This window comes from Triplophysa dalaica, chromosome 14, assembly GCF_015846415.1.
Source record: "Triplophysa dalaica isolate WHDGS20190420 chromosome 14, ASM1584641v1, whole genome shotgun sequence".
In the NCBI taxonomy this organism is placed as follows: domain Eukaryota; kingdom Metazoa; phylum Chordata; class Actinopteri; order Cypriniformes; family Nemacheilidae; genus Triplophysa; species Triplophysa dalaica.
In genome coordinates this window covers 15,660,994-15,676,233 of record NC_079555.1, presented here as the reverse complement: position 1 = coordinate 15,676,233, position 15,240 = coordinate 15,660,994, and the positions used below count along the sequence as shown (strand labels likewise).

The following is a 15,240-nucleotide window of genomic DNA, read 5'->3' as shown; positions in this document are numbered from 1 at the left end:
TTATGACGTCAGCCAAACAGGCGTGTGCTAGATAACGGGAGGATAATAAAACTAAACTTTTAAAAATCAAATACTCACAGATGACATTAAATTCCCAAGTTACCAAATCCATCAAGCTGTATTGTTTTCAGTATACATTATTCTGTAATAAGAATCACATTAAACATAAAGTTCTATTGTGTGACGCCTCTGGTACTCTGCTCTTCCTATAGACAGACAAAACACTGATGTTCACTGATGTTGCCAGATTCTGAATAAATTGCCAGTTTGGATAAAAATGCCAAATACAGTCATGTAACGTTGCATACATTCCCTATTTACATTTCAATCCAATATATCTGATATTGTCCTCACTGTCCTGCAAAAGTCTCATGGAAACTATTTAATCATGCGTCTGTGACTTCAGGGTCAGCGGACTGTTGAATAAAATATGATTGCTGCAAAAAATCGAACATCTCTATGGTCTGATAACAAAGACTTCAATGTGTGCATACTGTCACTGTTGAAGGAGCCCTCTGTACAATTCAATCTAGCGATGGGCGTTAGAAAATTCCAGTGTGCATATTGCTAGGAGAACTGGATGTTTGTCCAGAAGCAAGCGTCTGACCCACAGCTGCCAGACATGAATATTGAGAGGAACATGATGTGTTGGGATGTGTGGGAGGATAGCTGAGAGGATTCTTTCATGGTGCTCAACTTAATGTTCTGGTTTCACTGAGACTGGAATTTGTTTATGGGGACAATTGATGGGCAATTGATACAAAAATAAAACACACCAACCCTTCAGGAGACACTTGGGACAGCAGGCAGGAACTTAAAGAGCTTACTTCATTTACAACAAGATGAGATCTTATCAAGGCTGGATTAAATCTTAAGATACTCAATAACCTTGTATTATTGCCACCTAAATGGTCAGAAAAGCAACATTTTTTTGTTGTTGAGACCATTAGGATGCATTGTGTATTAACACAACAATGTAGGTTTACTGTAATGTAAACGAAGTCTTATCACAAAAAAAAAATGAAATTGCAAGAAAACAAACATAATAATAATGATTTTGAGACCATTAAGATGCATTGTGTATTTTTAGAACAATGTAAGTTTACTGTAATGTAAACAATATCTTTTAAAAGAAACGAAAATCTTTTAATTAGTTAAAAAGCAGAATATTAATTTCTATATCCAAATAAAACAAAAATTAAATAATAAAATAACATTTCTGTATTAAATAAATAAATAAAAAACAATTGAGTAAAAAGTATAATTTCTATATTACAATAAAATAAAATTACACAAAGCATAAAAATTTGACCAGATGCATTGTGTATTTTCAGAACAATGTAAGTTTACTGTAATTTAAAGAAAATGTTATCACTACAATGCAAATAAAATATAAATACTTTTCGTAATTGTATAAACTGTGTGTTTTTGTGAGATAAAATATGTCTTAATAATCTTTATTCACACATATTTGAAAACATTTCATACCTCTATTGTTTTGTGTTAAGCATGACCAGGCATCATAAATTGTCTCATTCACATGCAGTGCTTTATCACACCTCACAGTTTACCATGAACGCTGGTGTAAAGACACATTTTGTTGGCAGGTATGTGTGCATGGCTCTGTGTTCTTGATAAGAAAAGCGGAACAACAGAGTCAGATACACTGACCTTGCCGACAGGTTCCGCAGCATGTCTGAGCTGCTGGAATGTGTTGATGACGATTCACAAGACAGAAGTGTGACGCAGAAGCAGCAGAACCGGTTCTGGTGACACGCGTGTTTGTGTGTGTGTGTGGTTGGAAGCGTAACTTTTACGAATAACTCTGATCATTTGCTTTCACATGAGGGGATTTTCATCAAACAGCCATCACCTGTGGTCCTGAACAGGTAAGTGAAGAAACATCTTATTAAAACTCTTCTTCGTAAAACGTAGTAACACGCCTTCGGGTAATGAACAAACGTCACATGAAGGATACAGTTGGGAGGTTTTTTTTAAATAAATAAAAAAGAAAGTGATATAAATAAATTGAATACGGCATTTGACTAAAACCAGCGTTTATTTTAATAATAATAAAAAGATTGTATTATTCAATTGGATGTTGTGTTTAAGAAAGAGTTTATCAGTGTTTATAAAGTATGTATGTTGGTGGTTTTGTGTATTGGAATGCAAAAGTGTTGGCTAGAGGGACAGTAAAGGGGCAAATGACTTGAAAAAGAGGAATGAATGAGACCCCCTAAAGAGTGTGAAGAGAGGCAAATTCCCCCTACAATCTCTTGTCCTGGAGTCTCTGACAAAAGCATCATGTTGAGAAACCAGAGAGCTTTAAACACATCCCATATGCCTCCTCCAAACTGCTTTCCTAACAACTGAATATTTTCACATATTAATTATTTCATTTTAACATCCATGATGTTTTTTTTAAAACCATTGGCGATGATGACAGTATGACATGAAGCAGGCAACGTGTCTTGTCTTTAAATGTTTACCTGGTTTATTTACAATAAGCAGAGGGTGGGCAGTGAATCATATGCATTTTGCATTGAATTAGCTTTCTCGAGCCTTGTTGTTCGACTCGGTCTGTTTCATTTTCCAAGTAAGACGTGTCACGCTTCATTCCCTGAAAGGTAGTATGTGCTCTGAGTGGATATTCTCAGAAATGGATGTCCTTTAAACTCCACATCAGGAGAGCTTTTGGTCATTTGGTCAGCGGCGTTCTTCCTGTTTAACCAGTTCAGGACAAATGTTGTTTTAATTGTTTGATAACCGTGTTGTGCATAAACACCAGCTTTTGTTCAGGAGATACTGTACCGGGAAACAAGAGCAAATGACAACAACCTAAAGGCAAAACAACTCAATTATTTGAAAAACTCTATTAAACTATGAGGTTTCCCAGTAGGCCTATACGTGTTCTTCCTCTCTAAAGAGGCCTGTGTGTAAATAAAGCAGGTGAAAACCAAAACAAAGCTTGAAAATCGTATGACTCGATTATTTACATTAATGGCGCTTGAGACGCAAGTTTCGCCAAACGCTCCATTGTTAACGCGATCTTTATAATGCTAATGATCTGTTGACTGCCCTCTGACGTCATGTGGGGGTGTGAGAGCGCGCGTGCTGCTGCTGCTGCTGCTGCTGTGCGCTCGTGCAGATGCAGTGCGCTCGCGAATGGGAAGATTTACTGCACAGCGCGCGATCACAGGAGATGTTCTGTGCGTTCTTTAAAACGACATACTTTTGACTTTAACTACAGACAGCGCATGCACAGACCCCCCGGTAAGATTTGTTGTGTTTAACGCGATATTTTATTTTATTTCGTGTAGTATTTTTATGGTTTGGTTGGTTTATGTGGGTTATTTGCAGTTTGAATGCTACAGATGCTCCGTATTTAATCATTTCTGTGTTCATTAGATGTAGGGCTGGAAGTATAGTGCATTATATTGTATGCTGCTAACTGTGGAAAAAGTGTTTTATGGACTTTTATGGAAACTTGGTAATAATTGTAGTGTTGTTGTATTTCTGAAAAAAAGTAAAGAGCTCTTTAGAACAGACTCTGTCTTGCATTTACAGCAACAGGGTGAACGCGCTTGGCTTGTCTGTGCTTGATAACCAGGACAGCTGCAAATTTAAAGCAAATGAATCAGTTGTTTTTCTATGTATTTCTGTGTCACGATAAACAGTCCCGTTTAGAGTTACCATCATGATGTGTTCTCCCTCTGGGATTATTTACCTCAATGTTGGGCAAACTTGAAGCCCCACGAGATGCTCTCTGTCCAGATGTCCATGGTGACAATGACACATTCAGTTTTCCCTTATGGATATTTGCATGATCTTAAATTCAAAATATTGTTATTTCTAAGGGATAGTTCTCCCCGAAAAAAAAATCGTCTATAATTAATTCACCATCGTGTTGCTTAGAGATATTTCGAGGAATGTTTCAGTGGTTTTGTGTCCAGGCAATGGGGGTCAATGTTGTTTGGTGACCAACATTCTTCAAAATATCTTCTTCTGTGTCCTGCGGAAGAAAGTCGTGCAGGTTCCTTTTTTTCACCGAGTAGTAAATCAAATCAGATTGTGAACAAGAGAATCTCAACAAATACTTCAATACAATCATTCAATCAGCGATATGCAAATTGAACATAGGCTACATGACGTGTATATGACAAGGAAGTCACTTTATCAACAGGTTTATCAGATTTGGTTTTTTCATAACGTATTATCTATTGAGTTAGTCAAATATTACAGAACAGAGTGTGAAGCTGAATGTTTTGTCTGTAAGTGAATAAATATTGCATTTCCATAAGCATGTATTTGGCGATGAGTGTCAGTACAGAGATGTTCACACTCTTTAACTCCACCACATACCAGATTTCCCAAACAAACTCTTATCCCTTCTCAGGCTTTTCTTACTGCCGAGAGTCTTTTATTCCCCAGCCAACTGTTGTCCACCGAATGCAGATTGCTTCCATTGATAAATGGGCGTTGTATGTGAGGAGTGGGGCTCTAAAGAATCTCTGTATTCATATGTCACCCTGTAGGCTTTTAGGAAAGACCTTGATCCCTGACGAGTAATTTGGACCTTCATCTTTGTCTGGACATAAAAATTCCCCTGGAATCGGCCTTCTTCAGAAATATCAACCTCTGCACTGTCATTTATAATGCTGTTGCGGGGTTGACTTTGGCTGCGGATGCTCTTTATGTTGGAAGCCTGAATCTCTTATAGCCTTCTGTAGTCCAGCGTTGCACCCGTGAGAGCGCAACATGGGAAAATTCAAGCTTTGCAGTTGACACATTGATTATAATGATAAAGAACCGAAATGAAATATGGGCAAGCAAAAACCTCCTGGTCTGAATTTCCTTTTGTAGACTTACTCCAATGTTACAATTCTGACGGGGCCACAAGTATGTAATTGTTAAAGCTGATCTTTGGTTTAGTCTTTCAAGACAACTTAAAAGAACATTTATTCATAGAACGATAAAACATGTCTTTGCTGGAAGGGACGAAACATTTCTCTGCCTCGTCTGGTATTTAGCCAAAGGGTTTGGCTTGTCTGTGCTTGATAACCAGGACATCTACATTTTTAAGCAAATTATGAGCATTTGTGCACATTTCTATGTCATAATAAATAGTTTGTATTTGCTGTTATGATTAAAAGTCTTCTTGCTGTGACATTATTTACCTAAATGTTGGACAAATGGTATCCAGGGGCTGCTAAAAGCACCATAAAAGTGGTCCATTTGATTTGTGACCTATATGCCAGGACTCATCTGGGTTTCAGGGACCAAAATTTAAGTTATTTGCTAAAAAATAATATGGTCCACCATCACAACCTTCAAATATTGAAGATAGATACAGATTTAAACTAAGGCTGTGCACTGATTAAGCCCGTCAAGAATAAAAATTGTGTTTTCATAATATATGTCTGTGTACGGTGCATATTAATTTTGTATTTATAAACAGATGCACATACATGACTACATATTCAGAAAGTATCCCGAGTGCTTTTAATAACCTCCGCCCAAAGGAATACGCCAAAAAAGGGGCGAGGTCTTCCTTAGAGAAGAGGAAGGGCCGCTGGAGTAGTGTTCGGTTATCAGAGAGATCGTAAACATTTGACTGAGCTACACCCTAAACTACTTTCACTTTCATCACAGTCCTACAGCTGGTCATAAGAATTCAGCTACACACATTCTGTGATAACCAACGGTCAAATAACAGCTTCCATGACTTCAACATCGGCTGTCAAAGCTGTTCTGAGTAATACTCTGACATTGTGTGTGTGTGCGCATACCTCTAAAACAGGGGTTCCCAAAGTAGGGTGATGATTTTCAGAAGTCTTTTTTTACTCAATTTTGGAATAGCCTATTTAATCAATAAGTGTTACTAAATATACAAATTTGAGTTAAAAATGAGAAATGCAAAAAAAGTTAGTAATGCAAAAAAGCCATCAGCCTTTGAAATTTCCACCCCCTCGATCGTGACCCCTGAAGCGATTACGTCACATTAGAACCGCATTAGGTCAGGTGCAGAATGTCATACAGCACCACGTTAAATATTCATATGTGCATGAAGATCATTTTTCAGGCTTTAAGTTTAGGATATTTTTATTTGTCAAAATGAAATGTTGGTTGATGTCGACCAAAGACAACGCAGGTTGTACAGTTATGCACAATGATTGTATACTTTACCCACCTCCGAGGATAGTGGGGGTCTCAAGTCCCTGGCACTGTTATTTTGGGGGTCGCGGGCTGTAAAGTCTGGGAATCCCTGCTCTAAAACACTTCTATGAATCGTCCTTTGCAGTCCTGCTTGCAAATGTCTCCTGGTCAATCTGCGTGTTTTATTATTCAACTTAGGTCCAATATAAAAAGGCAAAACTAATGCTTCTGTCATTAGTGTTAATAAATAAAACCGGTTTGCCCGAATCCGTCCGGTGCCATTTCCCTCGCCATAGTAGGGGGGAAAATGCGATCTCTAACAAAGATTGACGTTTGCACACGCACATGTTTTTAACTGATGATGAAAAGTTGACCCCATTGTTACTGTTTATTGCTAAAAGTTTATGTATACACGTGCACTGAGAGGGGGACCGTCCAATCACAACAGTTTGAGAAGCGGAAGCTCGCTGATATGGTATGGGTGGGACATCTTTATCACACACACTCTAAGCGGGGAACCAATCACAACCGACCGGTTCAGAACGTTTCGGAAGGAGGGATTTTATATAGACCAGAAGAAATCCAGTCGAGAAAAGGGACAGCGGTAAACAATAGACTTGAAATATGTGAAATATACAGCGTTTTTTTAATCAGAAACATGAACATCCATTGTTAAACAACCAAAAAACATCATCAATGCCTCAAAAACAGCAATTAATTTCTTTAAATTTACCAGTGAGAAAAAATAAACTGCAAATTTGAGTTTTTGGCTGAACTATCCCTTTAAATACATGTATATACATGTACTGTATATGTGCTTATAATTATAGAATAAATATGCACAGTATACAGACATATTTTGTCTAAACACAAACTTATATTCTAGATGCGATTAATTGCAATTAATCGTTTCACAGCCCTAGGTTAAATATGATGTGTCATCTGACATACAAGAACCAATGATGAGTCATTATATGCATAACTAATATATGACATAAAACCTGCGCTCCTTTTCACGATAAGCCTATAACTTTTTGCATATGTATGACTAAATGTGTCTCATTGTGTACTATGTGTCTAATTCATGAATCTGTCCAATTCATCTCTTGACAGACAGCGGGATGGCTGGCAAGCCGTTCCGAGCCACGTACATCTGGACTAACATCATCAACAACCTTCAGAGACAGGTGGAGGTTAAGAGGAGACGACACAATCTGAAGATCTATCACGATTGTTTTTTGGGCTCTGAAGCTGTGGATGTGGTTTTGGCTCATATTATTCAGAACAAGGTCTGTGGAGATGCCGAGGTGCCTCGATTCAAAGCTGTCCGACTCTGCCAGGCCCTTATGGAGGCCAGGGTGTTTGAGGCGGTGGACACCAAGGTTTTTGGGAAGGAAAAGAGACAAGCCAAGTTTGAGGACAACAGCTGTAGTCTGTACAGGTTTTTGAACAGGTCGACCCCCGGCACATCAAGCTCAGAGACCATAGAGAGCAGATTTGACTCGCTTCAGAAGAACAGCTATAGTACACCCTACCAAAGGTATGATCATCTCACAGCAGTTATTCAGAGATGTTTTCACATAGATGTCAGATGAGTAGTGTACTTTGATGTAGCCTGAGGTGTAAAGTTTATGTGTTTCCTGTACCATAGACACATGCACATAGATGCAGCTGTTTCTTGAATAGTTCACTAAAACTATGAAAACTTTTATTTTAATTGAAATAAAATGAAAAACTTTAAATATATATTAGAAATATAGCATCAGTAATAACATAAGATAAGTTACAAAAAATAAATCAAACTAAACATGACACATACATTCAAATTATATCAACATAAAAAACGTAGTTGACAAATTTTTTTACATGTGTCCTATGGTGAGAAACAGCAACATTTTGAAAAAAACTGTTAATATATGGCTTTAATATCTACATTGCTGTTAAAATATTATTCATATGTAAATAGCATATGAGAGTTTTTTTTCATCAGAAAAATTAGCATATTAGTCGGTCAACTACCCAAATAATAAAATGACAAAAGCACATTACTAAATTGATAAAAATTGTACTCAAATTAACATAAAAAAACGTTAATATATATATACAAATATAAATAAAATGTCGACTGTTCCAAGAAGGTGGACAGGCCGACATTTGTCTAAAGCCGTAAAATGTGGAATCTATGCGGGTATAAATGGCCTGAATATCCAGATGCACTTGCTGTCATCCAGTTTGTGTCTGATATTCGTCTGAAACTCTTTCCCTGATGTGATTGATTGTTTTGTTCTATTCATGTATTGAATAGCTTTACTATCAGTATAGGCTACAAATTGACCCTGTGATGCCTGTGCTTAAAACAGTATTTAAAAAGAAATGTCAAAGGCTACACAGGTACATGGAAACAATACAGAAGGCAGATCACCTTTGAACAACCTTGCAGAACTAGTTAATCATTTACTTGTTATTAGTTGCTATATTATTTAGTGGAAAGTGTAATGACTACAAAGAATGTTATGGGGATTTCTCTGAATTATTTTTCATTTGAGTTTTTATAGTTGAAATACCCAAAGGATGACTGAAGTTGTTATTAAAAGCTAATCATTTTCAAAACCAATGAAATGTCAACATCACTATGGATTATGTAATACAGTCCTTATTTGGTAGTTCCTTAGTGAATGTATTTAAGTTGTTTAGCATGTTATCATAGACAGGAAACAATATAAGACATACTGTATAAAAAACAAGTAATATTCAATAACATGCACAGAATAATATCTCATTACTATTTTGTGTTTCTTCAGGAAAGAAGATGCTGTGTATTCAAACCAATCAACGGTCAAAACTGATAAATCCCTGGAGGATGTGTTAGGAAATCTGAACATGAACACTATCACACCACAGTTGATGAATCTGGGTTTATCGCAGGAGTGTAAGTTTTCACCAGAATTAAACTTTTTTGCACTTTTTTGACTATTGCTCAAACTCTGTGTGCTACTTCTTTTAAGCTAAAAATAAGAAAATATACAAACAGTGTACTTTAATTGTTCTTTGTAATATAATCCAAATTAATGAAGTATTCTATGAATGAAGGATTCTATACTTAGCTTGTACACTTTTGTGGAGCCTATTAAATAGTTCACATACATTAGCATGTTTATGTAGTAACAATTAAATATATAGAACAATAATATATATAAATACTAAACTATAAGCATATTTATTTACTACAAGTTCAGTTTTAGTGTAGTGTAGTTGTAAACTAAATCTAAACTCATTGTGTACTTAAAGTGGTATGCATCTATAAGCTAAAATACTGAAGTAGTACACAACGTTTGCCGTACTCCATAAAGTTTATACTTGCATACTAAATTTGAATTGAACGTAAACTTAATAAAATTAACTTTTAGAATATCCATTATGTTTTGTATTGACAGTCTATGCACACATACTTTTTGCAGTTTTGTTGAAGAATTTCTATGAATAAATATGTATAACAGAATTATAATGAATAGCAAGCTTTTTTAACATTTTCTTAAAGAGTATATAACCAGAGATTTTAAAGGTCCTACTTTGGATTAGGATTAAGTTATCACCTCCTTTCCGCTAGCATAGTCTGATGTGATTGGTCAGATGGTCTAGTCTGATGTGATTGGTCAGATGGTCTAGTCTGATGTGATTGGTCAGATGGTCTAGTCTGATGTGATTGGTCAGATTGTCTAGTCTGATGTGATTGGTCATATGGTCTAGTCTGCTTACTTGCAAACATGGCAACATTTCACACGGCATGAAATGTCATTTTCATGATCTCATGTTATGTTCACTTAAAGAAAATCTGGTAAATGCTTATACAGTAAAATATAGGAGTGAAGTGTGTTGATGTTTAACTCTTTGATGTCTGTGTTGTGTTTACAGTGATAGATGAGACATGGAGGCAGCAGACAGTGCTGAGGCTTCTCCAGCTGATCGAACTTCCTCTTCTGGAGAGTCTGTTAGAGGGCAGAGAGAGTCCTCGCCCACCCCTCCACAGCATGGACAGTGACCCTGACCTCCTCTACACCAGCAGCTACATGGACCGAGAGATCCTAAAGGCCTTCAGTGAAGCTCAGTATGTAACAGCTACAGTATACAGCTATATAACTCAATATAATATATCATAAATAACAGCACATTTGAGGAATTAGAAATATTTTGGGTTATATAACACATATAAAATCTTGAAACGTATTTATTAACATTTCGAGTGCTCTGCAGCATATTGTATAATGTCTAGACAGGGGTCGTCTGGCTATTATGTAATACTTCTCCTTTTGAAGGCTTTACCCCGCAGGGCATGTTGTCTCCCCCCACCCAGTCACGAAACCGCCTTTCTTCCTCTAAGTCACATTTTCTGTTGAATGAAACATTTCTTTGTGATCTTATCTCCTCATGTCTTGCATTTATTCCTCATTCTTCAAAGTGTTGTTTCCTTTTAGTCCGCTGTCTTATTTTCATTTGTGTACCATTTCACAACGATTACACAACATCTGCGAGGAAAATCTGAACGATTGTATTCTTTCTGTTTGTAACAGGGCAGATGACTGGCTGTCTGCAGCTGTTGATTGTCTGGAGTTTCTTCCAGATCAGCTGGTGGTGGATGTGAGCAGAGGTCTGGCCAAATGTGCGGAGGAGACGTTGCAGTACAAGCAGCTTCTGTACGGGGTGCTCGTGCAGCACTACGGCCAGTCTGAATACCCACCGCTGCTCAGTAACCACGTGTTTGACATTCACTCCGGTGTGTCTGAGCTGCTTGGTAAGTAAAAAATGAAACAAATATAGTTTGACTGAAAATAAGTATATTTTTGGTTTAAGTTTTGTTTTTTAAACTTTGTTTAATATTTGCACATTTGGCAGATAAACATTCATTTAACAGAAGGGATGCATGCTCTACGGGACTAGTTTTGTGCCAATAAAAATTAGTGTAACGTTTTTAATAAACAAACAAATATATAGTCAAGTTATAGAACCAGTGTATGAAATGTTGCATCATCTAGTGGTGAGGTTGCGAATTGCAACCAATGTCTCACTCCACCCCTCCAACCTCCCTTTCGAAGCACTACGGTGGCTGACACAGCACTAAGATGTGGTCACTTTTTCGCTTCTTTGCTGAAGATAACGCATTTATAAAACTCTCTCTGTAGAGCAGTTTGTCCGTTTAGGGCTACTGTAGAAACAACAAGGACAATTCCATGTATTTAGATAGAAAAATATAATTTATTCTAAGTTAATAAAAACATAACGCTTCATTATGTAAGGTCTTTATACATATTATATTGCATTTCTGTCAATAGATACTCTATTTAAGAAAATTACACACTCAACCTTTATTTATTTATTTGGACCTTTAAATTCTCTGTTTTTGTTTACAACTTTATTCTTTTCAGACGAAAATCTGATTTATGTTGAAATTTATGAAATTGATTTGGACAATGTTTTGTGTCAGCACAATACGTTTTTTATGTTTCTTGTATTCTAGTTTTAACTTATCCCCAATATGTTGAAACTAGAGTACTAGTGACATAAAACTATAATAGGTGCTTATAGGTAGTCCTGGACCCCTAAATTCAAACACTTAACACAAAATCTTCGCCTTCAGTAACTTGAAAACACCTTTAACTTCTGATATCGTCTATCTTCACAAAAAATAATATATTTTTTTTCATGTGTGCAGTAAACGGGAAGCGTGATCAAGCACTGGAGTCTCTTCAGCTGTGTCTGAAGCTTCAGGACTCACGCAGCAGAGAGGAACTCCGCAGGTTACTGCGGTTCATGGCTCTCGCCACCAGCCCGCAAGAACTCAAACTGCACAAAGAGGTAAAAATCATTAGGAGAAGACTATTAAAGATGATCTGAGCTGAATAGGGGATCTCAGGTCAAAGATTGTTGTTATGAATTTAACTCCTGGCCGATTTTTATGTTGATGTCAAAAATCAGGGTTAGGGTTGGGGTCAAAAATCAGTTTGTTCCTGTAATGAAATTTTCTGGAAACTGGGTTGGCATAAATAAACGATAAAATAACAGTATTATTTCCTGGAAAATTACAAGTTTTACCACTTTCCCGTTTTGCAATTTTTCTTTGACCGTATTTTCAAAAATAAACTGTAAAAAAATCTGATACAAAATGACATTTTCCGGCAGCTGGGGCACCATAAATTAACCATAAAATATTTTTTTCCCTGTAAAATTACAAGTTTTCCCAGTTTTTCTTTTAAATGTGTCCTTTTCCTTAAATTGTACAGGTTTTTTTTTTCACCGTATTTTCAAAAATAATTTTTGAAAATTAGACATTTTCCGGCTGCTGGGTTGCCATGAATAAACCATTAATTATCCATTTTTACCAGTAAATGCACCTTTTCACTTTTGTTCTTTTGAATTTGTGGTCTTTTTCTGTATTTTTTCTTGTTTTGACCATATTTAAAAAAAATCCATAAAAATCTATAAAACTGTCAAATTCTGTAAAATTACAGTTTTTCATTATGTGGAAAAACTGTTTAAAATTAACAGAAAAATTCAGTAAAATGATGGGGTAGCACAGCGGTTCTCAATCCTGGTCCTCGCGACCCACCGCTCTGCATATTTTGTGTATCTCTCTTGTTTAACACACCTGATTTAAATCTCTAGCTCATTAGAAGAGAGATTAATGAATGAACCGCGTTCCGATTGACGTGTTCCCTGAACTGTGTTCATTGCTCTCTACTCCCTGCACACATGAAATCGGCTGACGTTAATTTAAGAACACGAAGAACAAAACTTACTACGGAAGATTGAAGGGTTATTTAACCGTAATTTTGAGATTTGCACAACATTATCCACATTTCGAACGGGATTTATGGCAGAATATCTAGTGATGTTTACTTCGCAGGGCTCTTATGGGCGTATTAAACAAACCTCCGAAGTGGTAGGAGAAGCATACAAAATATGCAGAGCAGGGGGTCGCGAGGACCAGGATTGGGAACCGCTGGGGTAGCAGGTCGAATAAAAAATTGGTTCCATTCCACTTGTTACTGAGAGATTTGTTATTACATCATTAAAAAATGATACGAGACACACTAAACTTCATAGATCATCCAAAACAGCTGGTCATTTTACCCAGAGGATATTGATACGACACAAATGTGTGATTGTAAAAGCCAAGAAACTAAAAAGAGCTTCATAGTTAAAGGCCTGTAGCGAAAGGAAATTCATAGGCGACCTAAACTAGTGTTTTCTGGATTTTACACCTACATGAATAACATTCCTACACGAGTGCAGACAATTAACAAGCTGCTTGTTTGTTTCGTAGATAGAGAACAGAATGGCAGTGAAGAGGGCGTTCTCTAACGCTATTGTGTATGGGATTAAACTAGCCAAAGGGAAAGTTGATCTTCTGGTTCTTTTCATGATGGACAACCACCTCGACCTCTTTAAGGTAAGAGAAACCACAACACATAAGAGTCGATTTCACTCTTGTCATTATTGCTAAATAAATCCTGACAAGATGATTACGACGCTGACATGAAGTTAGTTATAATGAGCATGACATTTTGATTTAAGTTGAAACAATTTTCCACTTGAATGAGTCCAACGTGATGATACTCAGCTAGGAAATTGGTTGTCTGGGACAACCGTCAATGATGTAGTTTATTGGTCATTACACGACCTATCAGAATCAAGTATTCCAAAGATCCCTGTAATAAAATCACACATATGACACTCTTAATGGTCTTCATATGTTTTGAAAATGTGCCAACAGTTTGCCCAGTCAATAACTCAGATCATTTATGATGTATAAGCTAGAGTTTCTGTGCCAGACAGCAAGGACCCTCAAAATGAGGCTCATTTGGAGTAACGTGATTCTTTTTCTCTATAGATTCCTGTCACATTGCACAGACTTGTAAGTGACAGACTGACCAGTATCGTTAATGGAACAGATCCAGATCTCATCACAGGTAAGAGTATTTAAACCTGTATGACTTTCTTCCTCCTCAAATGACAAAAGAGGATATTTTGAAGAATGTTGGTAACCAAAATAATCCCCATTGACATCTATTGTATGGACACAAAACCAATACAATCAACGGGGATATAAAACCTCAGGTTACATGCTTATCTTTACTTTTATGTCATAGGACGCCACAACACACATTTCCTGTGATATTGTATTCAAGCAATTTTGTGCTTGCTTTTGGTTATTAAAAAAATTCAGAATTTTGCAGCTTAAAAATGATTAGTGGTTAAAAATATATTCAGAATGTTTATAGGGGGTAATTGTCAACTGTATCTGTGAACAAAACACAGAATTGTCATCCTAAAACCATTTATTTACCAAAATAATTAATTCCAAACTCTTCCCTTTCTTAGGTACAACCTACTGTCAGCGTCTTACCGGAAAAGATTACATAGAAACAGTTCACAAAACTACCAGAGAAGAGCTATGGAGTTTGCTTAAAACGATTCACGAGAACTCTAAACTTTCTGTGAAAGAGAAGCGCAGACTACTGGGACAGTTTTACAGAGGCCATCCTGAAATATTTGTGCAATATTTTGGCAACAGAATATCCAGTGCTTGTTTATAAAACCACCTTCCATCATACCAAGGAACTACTGTATGATATGTAAAGATTATTTTGTATGTAAATATGTATATTTTGTAGAAAGAAAAGCAAAACATGTTCAGTTTTATTTGACAAATATGTGCCTGTGTGTTCATGTGCTATAAAGGTCAAAGCTTGATGTGTTTGAATGAACTTATGGGTGAAAGCTATATCATTTGTTACGGTGCCGGTTGTCAAAGTATTACTATCTGATATCATTGCTATACCTTGGTACTGTCAGTCATTCCCTACTTCATGCATTCTGTTTCCCCGGTAAGAAAGGGGTCAAACGTCCTACGTACGCTTTCACAGATGAATGCATTCAGTGTTGTTATGTAACAGGACTGGTGTTTGGAATGAGCATTACAGAAGTGACTTGAGGGAACAATGCAGCTGTATCGCTGTGCAAATTATGCGTGACATCAACAATAGTTGTAAAAAAAAGAGCTGGATTTTAAAATCCTGATGTTTTCAA

General features: G+C 36.6%; 1 protein-coding gene across 2 annotated transcripts; it reads left to right on the top strand.

The window, feature by feature from the left end:
- The first annotated feature begins 1,770 nt into the window (after window positions 1–1,770).
- depdc7a (DEP domain containing 7, paralog a) lies at window positions 1,771–14,918 on the top strand. Of its 2 annotated transcripts, none has more exons than XM_056766025.1 (9): window positions 1,771–1,889; window positions 7,270–7,696; window positions 8,958–9,085; window positions 10,069–10,261; window positions 10,725–10,945; window positions 11,864–12,006; window positions 13,475–13,600; window positions 14,042–14,120; window positions 14,533–14,918. In XM_056766025.1, exons 2-9 carry the CDS (start codon window positions 7,278–7,280, stop codon window positions 14,745–14,747), a joined length of 1,524 nt encoding a protein of 507 aa, XP_056622003.1. In that variant the 5' UTR covers window positions 1,771–1,889; window positions 7,270–7,277; the 3' UTR covers window positions 14,748–14,918. The 2 variants fall into 2 exon arrangements, with proteins under 2 accessions (XP_056622003.1, XP_056622002.1); XM_056766024.1 differs by lacking the exon at window positions 1,771–1,889 and adding an exon at window positions 3,162–3,273.
- The last annotated feature ends 322 nt before the right edge of the window (window positions 14,919–15,240 follow it).

Bases quoted from the DNA above. Each gene is read 5' to 3' on its own strand.
- depdc7a (XM_056766024.1), top strand. The intron at 7,697-8,957 runs GTATGATCATCT...GTGTTTCTTCAG, and splicing joins TATAGTACACCCTACCAAAG to GAAAGAAGATGCTGTGTATT. The intron at 12,007-13,474 runs GTAAAAATCATT...TTTGTTTCGTAG, and splicing joins AACTCAAACTGCACAAAGAG to ATAGAGAACAGAATGGCAGT.